General features: G+C 49.4%; 1 protein-coding gene across 3 annotated transcripts in view; it reads right to left on the minus strand.

Annotated features, from left to right (window-relative positions):
- Nucleotides 1-15422, minus strand: part of unc79 (unc-79 homolog, NALCN channel complex subunit) — a 237315-nt gene that overhangs the window by 108371 nt on the left and 113522 nt on the right. For 2 of the 3 annotated variants that reach the window (XM_086002784.1, XM_086002783.1), the window contains exons 25-26: nucleotides 10366-10567; nucleotides 1743-1922 (exon numbers count right to left, since the gene is read on the minus strand). In XM_086002784.1, coding sequence (XP_085858910.1) covers nucleotides 1743-1922; nucleotides 10366-10567 — 382 coding nt within the window. The remainder of the gene's footprint in view (nucleotides 1-1742; nucleotides 1923-10365; nucleotides 10568-15422) is intronic. The other variant, XM_086002785.1, reaches the window with a different exon arrangement.

The following is a 15422-nucleotide window of genomic DNA, read 5'->3' on the forward strand; positions in this document are numbered from 1 at the left end:
ATCAAAGAAAGAAAGACTTTCACGACTTCAGGACGTCCAAAAGCACTTTTGAAGCACTATTGAAGTGTAGTCACTGTTGTAAGGTAGGAAATGCGGCAGCCAATTCGCGCACAGCAAGCTCCCACAAACAGCAATGTGACAATGAGCAGATAATCTGTTCTTTTGTGATGTTGATTGAACGATAAATATTGGCCAGGACAGCAAGAATTACTCCCCTGCTCTTGGTCGAAATATTGCCATGGGATCTTGTATGTCCAGCTGAGAGAGCAGACGGGGCCTCGGTTTAACGTCTCATTTGAAAGACGACACCTCCGACAGTGCAGCACTCCCTCAGTACTGCACTGGAGCTTCAGTCTTGAGTGGGATTTGAACCAACAACTTTTTGACTCAGAGGTGAGCGTGCTACCAACTGAGCCATTACTCACACTAGCTGAATGCCAGGATCCCAAAACAATGATTTAAATCAAATGATTCAGATGATACCACCAACTGTAACGAACAGCAAAGCTAAAAACAGTTTGTTGGTCTCCTGATGCACAAGAGTGGATTACTGCTCATAATCTGTGTCACATACATAGTATCATTTTTTTTAATGTATTTTGATGCAATATGCCTTATGACTGGTGTTTTCACACATTTCAGCTTAATGGTTTTTCAGAGATTCTGAGCAAGAAGAACTCTCAAAATATGGGAACACCACAACATGGGGAATGATGAAGTGGGACCCCCCACAGAATACCATGTTATTTTGAATGGTGAGCTTTGGAGTAATCCATTGTTCGCCATACAACCTGATGTTCACTCTCATCCCAAGTTCCAGCCATAATTTTTAAAAAATGCAGATTGAAGAAAAGAAATTAACCGCTGTCCTTAAAAAGTGGTGTGGTTAAACTGAAAATACATGGCAGGTTCATCAACGTTTCAAAAGAGAAAAGATGGGTTAATGTTTCAGGTGCCGTACTCGTGGCTTGGAAAATGACATGTATTAGTCTCATTATATGCCAAGCAATGTTGTTTGGCGGGAGGGGAAAAAGTGCTTTTTATTCATTTATATCCTTCAAAATCATGCTGGGAGTACATGAGGAAATTGCATTTGATTCAGTTTAAAACTGAAATTAAATTACTGCTGATGCTGCAGTCTGTTGTTTATTACATTATGAAATTATAAACTGGTCTAATTCTCTGCAGCTTTCTGCCTCTTTTTATAGTTACTTCACATCACCGTTGCTGCCATAAAATCATTGTCGTAGAAATATAAATATTCATTTTTATACCTGTATATTATATCATTAGAGTACTGGCCATATTACAGGAAACTTTGTGATATCCGGCACCGGCGGGACCGAGCTGTTGCCGTCCCATCAAAACTGCCGGACATACCAGCGCTAATGTTGAAGCATACGGAGGTTTTCATCTCCGTATCTGACAACAAACACTTAGCAACAGCTGCAAACAGTCGGCCCGTACCTTGGAAGCGTCTCTGTAGCTTAGCAACAGCTTCAGAGAGGTTTTCCAGAGCCTGACTGTTGAAAAAAAAGCCATGAGAAGAAAAAAAAACTAACAAAACGGCTCCTGATTTCTGCCGGTAGATCGAGGTTTCTGGACATACAACCTCCGGGTAAACCAAAGTCTCCTGTAAATGGAACGCAGTTTTCTTACAACTGCTCTGAAATAACAGTTCTTAAAATCCAGCCAAGGAAATTCACAAACGAAACTGCAATTTGTAGACGAAAGGCACTTACGCAGTTTGGTGCTCAGAGTTTCTGGAAGAGAAATTGCTCTCTTTGACTCTCCCGGGCCTTTCACGCTGTCCCTGAGGGAACGCACACTCCTCTGTCGATTTCGGGCAAAGCGAGCTCGCTTGATTTTCCACATGGCGGCATCACTTAGGTTAGCGACGTTTGTCCTTACAGCAGTTATAGCTGCAGAAAAGCACACTCAAACATGAAAGGTATCTGGTCAATTGAAGGCATTTTAAAATAAGTTGTCTGCATAACTCAGCTATTGGGTGTATGTATTTTAGGCCATAAAAAAAGCAAAATGAAGCACTGGGGTTCATTTCTAGAGGGAAAGAATGGGAAAAGCAGAGGAGTTATGTTAAACTTGTATAGAACCTTGGTTAGACCACACTTTGAGCACTGTGCACAGTTCTGGTCCCAATATTCTAAAAAGGGTATAGTGGCATTGGAGAAGGTGCAAAAAAGCTTTACAAAAGGTGATACCAGAACTGAGAGGTTATACCTATCAGGAAAGATTGAACATGCTGGAGATTCTTTTCTCTAGAAAAGAGAATGCTGAGGTGTGACCTGTTAGAGGCTTTTAAGTTTATGAAAGGGTTTGATAGGGTAGACATAGAGAAGATGTTTCCATTCGTGGGGGTGACCAAAACTAGAGGTCGTCAATGTGCGATCGTCACTAATACATCCAATAGGGAATTCAGGAGAAACCTCTTTAGCCAAAGAGTGGTTAGAATGTGGAACTCGCTACCACAAAGAGTAGTTGAGGCGAATAGCATAGATGGATTTAAGGGGAAGCTAGATAAACACATGAGGGAGAAAGGAATAGAAAATTATTCCGATAGGATTAGATGAAAAGGTGTGGGAGGAGGTTCATATGGAACAGAAACACTGGCATGTCCAGTTGGGTTGAGTGACCTGTTTATGTGCTGTACAATCTATGTAATTCTATGTACTATCCCTTAATTTCACAAAATTGCACTGGGATAGATAACAAAAAATATGAACAGAAACACCAAAAACCTAACTTCACATATGCAAGAGAAAGAGATTCTGAAAATTGGTCTGCTATTAAGTGCAACTAGCAGTACCAGGTATGCAGCACTGTTTTGCTAGTTTAAATTCTGTAGCACTGTGGTAATAGCATTGCCATTCTGTGTGCCAGCTTGGTTTATTTAGTACTATCACCACCTCTGGCTCAGAAGATTTTAGGTTTGAGACACACAGCAGGATTTGAACACACAATCTAGGCCGACACTCCAGTGCAGTTCTGAAGGAGGTGCTGTTCTTTGGATGGAACGTTAAACCAAAGCCTTGTCTGTTTTTTTCAGGTTGACATTAGAGATCCCATGGCATTATTCAAAGAGCTGGAGTTCTTGGGGGAGCAATTCAGTTGTTAGCGCCAGCCGTTAGCGCCTTAAGAGGGCGATAAGTGGGGTGCGAAGCGGCTAGCGCCCGGGCGCAGCGAGACCTGCGCCTCTCGCGACATTGAGTGACGGCGCAAAACCGCAACGTCCGCTCAGCTACGCGCGCAGATCCTGACGTCATTTCATGGTGCAATGCCCTTGGGGCGCCCCGAACCGGAACTTCAGTGGCGCCCCCCTTCTTTCCGCCTGGCGCTCCCAGCGACTGGTTGACTGGAACGGTTCCCAGTCGCTGTGGGGCTGGGGGGGCGCTATTTAAAGGGGGCTCTTCCTGGCTTCTTAGTGGTAGCCATTTTTGCACCACTCCTGTGAGAGAGAGAGAGAGAGAGAGAGATTTGCAGAGAGACAAAGGGAGAGAGCTTTCTGCATTGACTCAGCGCTCACACAGGTACTTCTGGCTTCAGTCAGAACTTTGCAGTTGGATTGATTTTTCAGTGCCATAGCCTTGAGTGGCCACATATTATGGGGGCTGCAATGGGTGGAAACGTTGGGTTTCTCCATTGCATTGAGAGGGCTCAGAGGCGCCGAGAGAGAGTGCCAATCATGGCCAGACGGAGGAGGGCCAACAGACGTCTGCACAGGAAACCTTACCCTCCCAGGGTATTCCGCCAGCAGTTCTCCTACCTCAACATGTCTGAGGAGCAGTGTATTTGGAGGCTTCGATTCAGCAGGGAGGTGGTCACTGAGCTCTGCCACCTGCTTCAGCCAGATCTGCAGCCTCAGCTGAGGAGCAGGACGTCTCTGTCGGTGGCAGTGAAGGTGACAGTGGCTCTCAACTTCTATGCCACCGGCTCCTTCCAATCCGCTACTGGGGACATTGCCAATGTCTCCCAGTTCGCGGTGCATTGCTGCATCCGCCAAGTCACGAATGCCCTCTTCAAAAGGAGACGTCAGTACATTTCCTTCCCCATGACCCTGGACAAGCAGCAAGAGCGCGCAATGGGATTTGCAACAATAGCGGGCTTCCCCATGGTCCAGGGCGCCATTGACTGCACGCATGTGGCTTTGCGGGTGCCTCAAGAGAATGCCGAGGATTATCGCAACCGGAAGGGGTTCCACTCGTTGAACGTGCAGTTGGTGTATGACCACAGACAGCTGATACTAGCTGTCAATGCCCGCTTTCCAGGCAGCAGCCACGACACCGTCATCCTGCGCCAGACTTCTGTGGCAGACCTTTTCGAAGCCCTGGCTCACCCAGGAGGCTGGCTTCTCGGGGACAAGGGCTATCCTCTGTGCACCTGGCTGATGACCCCGCTCCGTGCGCCCAGCACCCCTGCTGAAGAACGATACAATGACAGCCATCAAGTGACCAGGAACATCATTGAGCACACAATCGGCGTGCTCAAGCAACGGTTCCGCTGTCTGGACCATTCCGGGGGAGCCCTTCAGTACTCGCCTGAGCGAGTCTCCCATTTCGTTGTAGTGTGCTGCATGCTGCATAACCTGGCAATCCTCAGGACTCAGCCACTGCCACCAGACATTGGAGCACCAGCAGAGGAGGAGGAGGAGGAGGAGCACCAAGATGGGAGGGAGGCACAAAGTGCAAGGGCCATCCGTCAGCGGCTTATTGCAAGTCGGTTCTAGGCCCCCTCTGAGGGAATGGCTTGTGCCATTGAAAGAACATGAATGGAACGGTTCCGCAAACCCTGAGCCGGTCAATGCAACAAATAGTTCAAAGAGCAAACAGCACAATCTGAATAAAGACAATTATTTATTTAACAAACTGTGTACCCTTCCTGCATGACAAAGTAATACAGAGAGACCCCCAAAAAAAGTCAGACACATAACTGGCTCTCACAACCTGGAGACAATGAACAAAAGAGTTAACAAAAAATGACCACGATCCTCGGCCTTCACTAAAAAAAATTACCAGCATTTTGCCACACCTCCTACTTTTTGGCCTTCGAGGGTGATCTGCTTCGCTTGCGAGACTGGCCCATTCCCACCCTGCAGCTCCTCCGCAATGGGACCCCAGTGGCTGCAGCAAGGCTGGGGGAAGGCTGCTGAGTGTCATAAACTGAGTCGGCAGATGCCCTTGGGGGACGGCCTGGACCAGCTCTGGGCCTGGAGGGCCCGGCTGCTGACTGCTCCAACTCTGCATGGGCGGCAGCAGTCTGTCCTATGCGTGGTGGCAGCTGCAGTGGAGGAGTGACAGTGTTGGCAGCAGGAATGCTGCCATCCTGACAGAAGACAGGTACTCCCTGGTCGGATGACACACTGGCACTCCCACGGGGCAGCACTGCAGCATGCGGAGCAATCTGCTGAAGCACAGACTGCTGGCCTTATGCAGCGCGGCGAGGGCCCCGGCGATTCGTGGCCGATGCAGCGAGGGTAGCAGCAGTCAGTGCTCGTGTGGCCTCAATCTGTGTCTGCATCAGACCAGCCACGGACTGCATTGCACCACTAAGCACTTGCGTGGAAGCCGCTTGTGCTGCCCCGAATTCCTGCAGACTCCTTGCCTGTGCTGCCCCGAAGTCCTGGACACTCCTTGCCAGTGACTCTATGGAGTCGGGCATCCTTGCCACTGCAGCCATGAGCTCAGTGTGCCTCTGCTCTGCCTAGGCGCCCATTTCAGCGAGGAGCCGCACCTCTTCTGCGCTCACTGTAGCAGGACTGGAGGCCAGACTCTCCCTCCGGGGAGAAGGCCGCCGAGCTTCCCTACCCGCCCCGCGTTGCTGCAGCCCGCTGGGCCCCGGAGCTTCACCCTCCTCAGACCCTTCCCCCCCTGCTCCCCTCCAGGGATGACGTGTCCCCGCTATGGCCATGGCTGCCTCGGCTGAGGGTGGCACTGCTGGTCCGGCTTCCTCTTCCTCCTCGCCTTCAGAATCACTCACAGTGGCAGCTTGAGGGCCCACCTCCTCACATAAGAACATAAGAAATAGGAGCAGGAGTAGGCCAATCGGCCCCTCGAGCCTGCTCCACCATTCAATAAGATCATGGCTGATCTGATCCTAACCTCAAATCTTCTATCACTCTGCATCCACCCGAACCCATGTGATCTCCCGGGAGAGGCGAAAAACCAGATAAAGACCCAATGGCCAATTTGGGAGAAAAAAATCTGGGAAATTCCTCTCCGACCCATCTAGGCGATCGAAATTCTTCCAGGAGATCACTCTGTCCCTATATTTTCTACAGTACTTACCTTCTGTAAAGGCGATCTCCACCCCAGCCAGGAACAGGAATAAAACCATCTCCTGAAATCTAACAGAATTAGAACACAGCAGGAGCAGAACAAGGCTACACGGCCCCTGGGCCCACTCCACTACCCACAGGGCCATGACCATTCCGAACCTAGACTCATGTCCAATTTCCTGCCCGCTCCCCGTAACCCTTAATTCCCTTTACTTCTAGGAAACTATCTATTTCTGTTTTAAATTTATTTAATGATGTAGCTTCCACAGCTTTCTGGGGCAGCAAATTCCACAAACCTACCACCCTCTGAGTGAAGAAGTTTCTCCTCATCTCAGTTTTGAATGAGCAGCCCCTTATTTTAAGATTATGCCCCCTAGTTCTAGTTTCACCCATGATTGGGAACATCCTCACCGCATCCACCCGATCAAGCCCCTTCACAATCTTATATGTTTCAATAAGATCGCCTCTCATTCTTCTGAACTCCAATGAGTAGAGTCCCAACCTACTCAACCTCTCCTCATATGACCACCCCCTCATCCCCGGGATTAACCGAGTGAACCTTCTTTGTACTGACTCGAGAGCAAGTATGTCTTTTCTTAAGTATGGACACCAAAACTATATGCAGTATTCCAGGTGCGGCCTCACCAATACCTTGTACAACTGCAGCAATACCTCCCTGTTTTTATATTCTATCCCCCTAGCAATAAAAGCCAACATTCCATTGGCTTTCTTGATCACTTGCTGCACCTGCATACTAACTTTTTGAGTTTCGTGCACCAGGACCCCCAGATCCCTTTGTACTACAGTACTTTCCAGTTTCTTGCCATTAAGATAATAACTTGCTCTATGATTTTTCCTGCCAAAGTGCATAACCTCACACTTTCCAGTATTGTATTCCATCTGCCAAATCTCTGCCCACTTACTTAGCCTGTCTATGTCCCTTTGCAGGTTTTTTATGTCCTCCTCACTCACTACTTTCCGTCCCATCTTTGTATCATCTGCAAACTTTGATATGTATTCACCTGGCGAATCAGCATCTGAAAGCAGGGAGGTACAGGAAACTTTGTTATATCCGGCACCGACGGGACCGGGCTGTTGCTGATCTATCAAAACTGCCGGACATACAAAGTTAATGTTGAAGCATACGGAGGTTTTCATCTCCGTATCTGACAACAAACACTTGCTTAGCAACAGCTTGTAAACAGTCGGCCCGTACCTTGGAAGCGTCTCTGTAGCTTAGCAACAGCTTCAGAGAGACTTTCCAGAGCCCGACTGTTGAAAGCAAAGCCACAAGAAAAAAAACCTAACGAAACGGCTCCTGATTTCTGCCGGTAGATCGAGGTTTCCGGACATAAAACCTCCGGATAAACCAAAGTTTCCTGTACAAGAGTTGCTTTAGCGTGAGGACAGGGCGGCAGCGAGGGAGGCATGAGTGTTGCAATGCACTGTTTGGTTCAAAAGTGGCAAAGGATGCTGGTGTGAGGCACAAGTGGAAGGAGAGAGGTCAAAAAGGTGATGACCTTACCATTGCTGTCCAGAACGGGGTCGATATCTCCAGTGGCGACGGGGCCAATCATCCGGCCTACCATAATCCGCTCCACTCGCTGCTCCAGATTGCTGAGGTCTTTAAGGTCAGGCCGGCCTCCCCCGGTCCGTTGCTGCTGCCTCCTATTGTGGGCCAGCTTGCCCTGCAAGAGAAAGGACGGGCTCTGAGTACAGTGTGAAGCCCTGATCTTGGCTGCACTGCCTCCCATGGTCGAATAGCCCTGACAGTGTGTAAAGTGGTGAATGTGCATGTGAGTTTCATGAAAGGCCCATAGGTGTTGGATGAGGGCGGGGCACTGGGGCTTTCAGGACCCTTTGGCCATAAAGTGATGTGCACGTGCAGGGATGAAGAGGATACTGAAAAGAGTACTCACCCTGATAACCCGAGTGAGGTCGTTGAACTTCTTCCTGCATTGCACAGGGGTCCTAGGTACCATGCTGCTGGAGGTCACTCTGTGTGCCACCTCCCTCCAAGCTTTGCGGTAGTCGGTGGGCAGCGGCCTCCTGCCACTGTCCGGAAACAGGATAGATCGTCTGCGCTCCACTGCGCCAACCAGAACCTTCAGGGCCCCCTCACTGAACCGCTGCGCTCGCTCCCTGGCCCTCTCCATGGTCCTAGGCGTTAGAATGTGGCAGCAGGTCTGTCCAGGCCAAGAATCAAGGCTCCAATGTGCAGGTTGTGGCAGCAATCCAAATCGACCCTCCCCCTTTAAGAGCTGACCGGCACCAGCGTGTCTGCCTGCAATCGCTAACTGGTCGCACCTGCGCTGCGCCCGCCCTTGGTGGTAGCGCCTCGCTTCTCCGGCTTAGCGCCTTAGGACACTCGTGCAGCGCTTGCTTTAGCGCTCCAAGCACCTCTTGGGGCGAAGCAGGTCAATTTAGCTGAAGGTGGCGATAATTTGCACCGGGCGCTAAATTTCACGCCTGCTCGACTATAACACCCCAAACGTGGCGATACTGAATTTCTAGGCCCTTGTTTCCTGGCCAACATCTCCCTCAACCACAAAACAATAGCAGATTAGCCATTCATCTTACTGTTGTTTGTGGGATATTCCTGGAAGAGTATGGTTGTCGCATTTGCCCAAGACTTAAAAGGACTCCAAAAGTAAATAATTGTATGGATTGCTTTGGCAAAATAAAGTGCTATATAAATAAAAGTGTGATTATAACCATATATAGGCCTAATAAAGGTTCCAGAAGAATGTAAACCTCGCTGCATTTAATTGTCCTTTTTAATTTCCTCATTAATTTCTGCCATCAATCCTCCGTCAGATATTCTGATTTGCACTCCACCTGGGTGATGCTTAATGCCCAGGTGGTAACTACGAAAATCTACCCCCATGTAATGTCCCCTCTAACTATTTTTTGTGCGCGGTACCTTTAAAGTTGCTGCGCGGCCATCGTACAGGGAACAGCTTGTGAGCAGCCTTGCACGGTACAGTACCTTCCCGATTGCTGCATGGCCATCGTACAGGGAACAGCTTGTGAGCGGCCTTGCACGGTACAGTACCTTCCCGATTGCTGCATGGCCATCGTACAGGGAATGGCTTGTGAGCGGCCTGCACGGTACCTTCCAGATTGCTGCACGGCCATCGTACAGGGAACAGCTTGTGAGCGGCCTGCACGGTACAGTGCCTTCCCGATTGTTGCGCGGCCACACACGCGCGCAACTTAGAGGGAACATTGCACCCCCCCCCCCTCATGTCTTTCTCACTCTTCTGTAAATATGTTTTCTTCTGGCTGGCCACACAATATGATAGTGCAAAGTTACACAGGCGGAGTTGTGACCTTTCTGGTTTTGGACCAGACAGTCCATTTTTTTTTGGGGCTTACCCAGAAACTTCTAAAATGTACACCTGATATCAAAAAGCTGGCTTTTAAAAAGGAAAGAACTTGCATTTATATAGCGTCTTTCACAACTTTAGGATATCCCAAAGTGCTTTACAGCCAATGAAGGACTTTTTGAAGTGTAGCCACTGGTGTAATGTGGGAAACACAGCAGCCAATTTGCACACAGCAAGCTCCCACAAACAGCAATGTGATAATGACCAGATCATCTGTTTTAGTGATGTTGGTAAAACGGCTGTGACATGAATCTGTCATTCATGTGGAAATGACTTATGAAGTAATACTGGGCGGCCTGCTGGTGGCGCTGTCCAGTGAGAGTATAAATACTCGGGCATGGGCCCGGCTTGTGCAGGACATTCTTTAACAGGAACTAGTGAAGGACACAACTAGATCTCCATGTTGAAAAACAGTTGATTAAAGCCTTGTTTAATACTCGGACCAAGTGCCTAGTAGTTTTCTTACGTCAGGCTGCTCACCTTTCTGCTTTCTTCTTCTGTAATGTAAAGGCATTAGTTACTGAAGTTTCAATTAATTTGTGTACAAACAGCAGAAAAATCCCATCAGAACCAAGTCCTGCCCTGCCTCGTCTGGTTTTGGAGTTGGCAAAAGATGGCAACCCTATACTGCAGCAAGAGGCCTCGTAGGGTTAGAAAATCAGAGGAGAAAACGACTGCACTTACTTGTAGGAAAGGGAAATTCCTTATTGCAATCCAAATGTAGTTGAGCCTCCAGAGACAAGGTATCAAACCTATTGACGAAAAACTCCCAGCTTAAAGCTGGAATGTCTTGTTTTAAGAAATGAAGCAGAAATAATTTGTTGAGAATTGTTGGTCTATCCTTCACCACCGTGTCAAACTGAAAGTCGAGACAAAGGCAGAGACCCTACACGAAAGTAAATAAAAACTAAAAATTAATCACACAGGCTGTATGTATAATTTGATTTTCAAATCTTCTTAGTTTTCCATGGCATTATTTCAATACGTTATTTAATATTTAACATGCCTTTTTGCAAACTCAAACTGCTGTTTTTGTCTTTTGCACTAGAACAGATGCCAAGTAAATCCAGTGATCCCCCTTCAGTTTTTATTCTTCTCGTGCAGTAAAAGTACATTACCTTAAACTATATTATCAAACATTTGTGTCAGAGTCTCGGGAAATTATATTTGCAGTCACGATACATTAATTATATTTGACAATATAATAGATCAAATTGTACTCTTTTCCTTCTTTGGTAAAAGGGCTATCCAGTAATTTTGTTAAAGTTTGATTCCAGGATAGGGGTGATGTTGGTAAGGTGTGCGCATATTGCCCATTTCTTGCAGTCCTGAGAAGATGGTTGGTTCTCCTTACACCATTGAAGGCCTTGTTGTGATAGTCCTCCCACAATGGTGTTAGGCAGGGAATTCCGGGATATTTACTCAGCAACAATGAACGGACAGTGCTTTATATCTCCAAGTCAGGATGCTATGTGGCTTTGGACAGGAGCTTGGAGATGATGGTGTTGCCATAAAATCGCTGCTGTTGTCCTTTTTGCTGCTAGTTCTTATGGACTGGGAGATGCTATTGAAGTAACTTTGGTGAGTTGCTATATTGCACCCTGCAGATAGTACACACTATAGTCACAGTCCATCGGAGATGGAGGGGGTGGATATTGAGTTCAGCGACAGTGGTCTTGATCAAGCAAACAGCTCCGTCTTGGATGGTGTTGAGCTTCTTGAATGTTTTTGCAGCTGTAGCCATCCAGGCAAGTGGTGAGTTTTCCATTACACTCCTGACTTCAACCTTGTAAATGGCAGAGGGGTGAGGAGGTGCGCCACTCGTCGCACAGTACCCAGTCTCTACCCTGCTCTTGTAGCCACAGTGTTTATATAATACTAGCTGGGGAGCCCCGCGTTGCGAGGGCAATTTTGGGGCGCTTGGTCTCCCTGCCCCTGTGTGTCCCCCCTCTCCCTGTCATGTCCTCTCCCTGTCCTATCCCTCCCTCCCCTCCCCTCTCTCCCTCCCCTCCCCTCCTCCCCTGTCTCCCTCCCTCCCCCACACCTGCCCTCCCCTCCCCCACCCCACTTCCCCCCCCCCACTCCCTCCCCTCGCCCACTCCCCTCTGTCCCTCTCTCCGGCCCCTCCCCCTGCCTAGCGCCTGAGGTCCGGAGCTGAGGTCCCCCGCGTATCGCGCGGCTGATGGACGGCCGCTGTGGGCGGGCGGCGCATGCGCTGTCAGTGCGGGCGGCGCGAGCCCACCGCGATTTCCCGAGGCTCGCCCCCCCCCCGCCCCGCGATTTCCCGAGGCTCTCCCCCCCCCCCGCGATTTCCCGAGGCTCTCCCCCCCACCCCCGCGATTTCCCGAGGCTCTCCCCCCCACCCCCGCGATTTCCCGAGGCTCTCCCCCCCACCCCCGCGATTTCCCGAGGCTCTCCCACCCACCCCCCCGCGATTTCCCGAGGCTCTCCCCCCCCCCGCGATTTCCCGAGGCTCTCCATCCCCCGCGATTTCCCGAGGCTCTCCCCACCCCCCCCCGCGATTTCCCGAGGCTCTCCCCCCCCCGCGATTTCCCGAGGCTCTCCCCCCCCCCCCGCGATTTCCCGAGGCTCTCCCCCCCCCCCCCCTATTAAATTGTTATTTAATTCCCTAACACATCATTAAAATATTTACCTTAGTTCCCTAACACACAGAAAGTGTGGGGGAAAAAATTGTGAAAAATCAAGATGGCGGCCACTCACCTCGGTTCAGAAGGATAAGGCCCGCCCACACACGCACCGATTGGTCGACCGGTCAGGTCACCGAAGCGTAGGATTGGTCAATCGTCGAGTCACTCGACACTCAACTGTAGGATGGCACGCGCCCCTCCGATTGGTCGACCTCGACGTCACACGGTCGCTAATGAGATGCTAATGAGCGGAACGCTGAACGTTTTTCGGATACCGCGGGCGGGATTTTTGTCCAGCCGAAACGTAAATACGCCTATGACCGGTCCGGAATCACAAGCTTTCTTTTGAGGCGACGCGCGCGTCGGTACGCTAACTTTCAAACGTATAGAGAACAGGCGGACAGACAGACATCCGGACAGACAGAAGAGCCGCTTTATATATATAGATAAAAGAGAAAATGCTGGAAATACTCAGCAGGTCAGGCAGCATCTGTGGTGAAAGAAACAGAGTTAATGTTTCAGGTCGGTGACCTTTCGTCTGAACTTAAAGGTCAAGTAGGTTCTGACGAAAGGTCACCCGCCTGAAACGTTAACTCTTTCTTTCGCCACAGATGCTGCCTGACCTGCTGAGCATTTCCAGCATTTTCTCTTTATTTTTCAGATGCCCAGAATTTGCAGTATTTTGCCTTTGTAACAGTGTTTATGTAGTTGGTCCAGTTCAGTTTCTGTTCAATGGTGACCCCTCAACATGTTGATGGTGGGTGACTCAATGATGGTGATGCCATTAAAGGTCAAGTGGAGATAACTGGACTTTCTCTTGTTCGAGATGGTCCTCATGGATGGCACGTGTGTGGTGCAAATATTATCTGCTACATGTCAGCCCAACCCTGGATGTTATCCAGATTCTGCAGTGGGCTGTCATGGCTGCTTCATTATTGAAGGAGTTGTGAATGGAGCTGTGGAATCATCAGTGAACAGTCCCACTTCTGACCGTATGATGGAGAGAATATCATTGATGAAAAAGCTGAAGGTGGCTGGGCTGAGGATGCTTCCGAGAAACTCCTGAACTCCTGCAGTGATGTCCTGGGGCTGTGATGACTAGCCTCTGAAAACCACAACCATGTTTTTTTTTTATTCGTTTATGGGATGTGGACGTCGCTGGCAAGGTCAGCATTTATTGCCCATCCCTAGTTGCCCTTGAGAAGGTGGCGGTGAGCCACCTTCTTGAACCGCTGCAGTCCATGTGGTGAAGGTACTCCCACAGTGCTGTTAGGTAGGGAGTTCCAGGATTTTGACCCAGCAACTATGAAGGATCGGCGATATGCTTCGAAGTCAGGATGGTGTGTGACTTGGGGGGGACCTTGGAGGTGGTGGTGTTCCCATGCAACTGCTGCCCTTGTCCTTCTAGGTGGAAAAGGTCGCGGGCTTGGGAGGTGCTGCCGAAGAAGCCTTGGCGAGTTGCTGCAGTGCATCTTGTAGATGGTACACACTGCAGCCACAGTACGCCAGTGGTGGAGGGAGTGAATGTTTAAGGTGGTGGATGGTGTGCCAATCAAACGGGTTGCTTTGTCCTGGATGATGTCGAGCTTCGAGTGTTGTTGCAGCTGCACTCATCCAGGCAAGTGGAGAATATTCCATCACACTCCTTACTTGTGCCTTGTAGATGGTGGAAAGGCTTTTGGGAGTCAGGAGGTGAGACACTCACTGCAGAATACCTAGCCTCTGACCTGCTCTTGTTGCCACAGTATTTATGTGGCTGGTCCAGTTAAGGTTCTGGTCAATGGTGACCCCCAGGATGCTGATGGTGGGGGACTCGGCGATGGTAATGCTGTCGATTGTCAAGGGAGGTGGTTAGATTCGCGTTTGTTGGAGATAGTCATTGCCTGGCACTTCTGTAACGCGAATGTTACCTGCCACTTATCAGCCCAAGCCTGAACGTCGTCCAGGTCTTGTTGCACGTGGGCATGAACTGTTTCATTATCTGAGGAGTTGTGAATGGCGCTGAACACTGTGCAGTTATCAGCGAACATCCCCATTTCTGACCTTCTGTTGGAGGGAAGGTCATTGATGAAGCAGCTGAAGATGTGCTAGGTATGACTCCAGCCAGTGGAGCCTTTGCCCCCTGATTCTCATTGACTTCAGTTTTACTAGGGCTACTTGATGCCACACTCGGTCAAATGCTGCCTTGATGTCAAGGGCAGTCACTCTCACCTCACCTCTGGAATTCAGCTCCTTTATCCATGTTTGGACCAAGGCTGTAATGAGGTCGGGAGCCAAGTGGTCTTGGCAGAACCCAAACTGGGCATCAGTGAGCAGGTTATTGGTGAGTAAGTGTCGATGACACCGTACAATGCTTTGCTGATGATTGCGAGTAGACTGATGGGGCGGTAATTGGCCAGGTTGGATTTGTCCTGTTTTTTGTGGACAGGACATATCAGGGCAGTTTTCCACATTGTCAGATAGATGCCAGTGTTGTAGCTGTACTGGAACAGCTTGGCTAGAGGCGCGGCTAGTTCTGGAGCACAAGTCTTCAGCACAATAGCCGGGATGTTGTTGGGGCCTATAGGCTTTGCTGTATTCAGTGCGCTCAGCCGTTTCTTGATATCACGTGGAGTGAATCAAATTGGCTGAAGACTGGCTTCTGTGATGGTGGGGACCTCGGGAGTAGGCTGATATGGATCATCCACTTGGCACTTTTGGCTGAAGATGGTTGCAAACACTTCAGCCTTGTCTTTTGCACTCACGTGCTGGGCTCCACCATCATTGAGGATTGGAATATTCATGGAGCCTCCTCCTCCCATTAGTTGTTTACTGGTCCACCACCATTCACAACTGGATGTGGAAGGACTGCAGAGCTTTGATCTGATCTGTTGATTGTGGGATCGATTAGCCCTAGCATGCATGTAGTCCTGTGTTGCAGCTTCACCAGGTTAGCACCTCATTTTTAGGTACGCCTGGTGCTGCTCCCGGCATGCTCTTCTACATTCCTTATTGAACCAGGGTTGGTCCCCTGGCTTGGTGGTAATGGTAGAGTGAGGGATATGCCGGGCCAAGAGGTTACAGATTGTGGTGGAATACAATTCTGCTGCTGCT

The sequence above is a fragment of the Somniosus microcephalus genome, chromosome 12 (assembly GCF_052327205.1).
Source record: "Somniosus microcephalus isolate GS21.2 chromosome 12, FLI_Smic_1.0, whole genome shotgun sequence".
Taxonomy (NCBI): domain Eukaryota; kingdom Metazoa; phylum Chordata; class Chondrichthyes; order Squaliformes; family Somniosidae; genus Somniosus; species Somniosus microcephalus.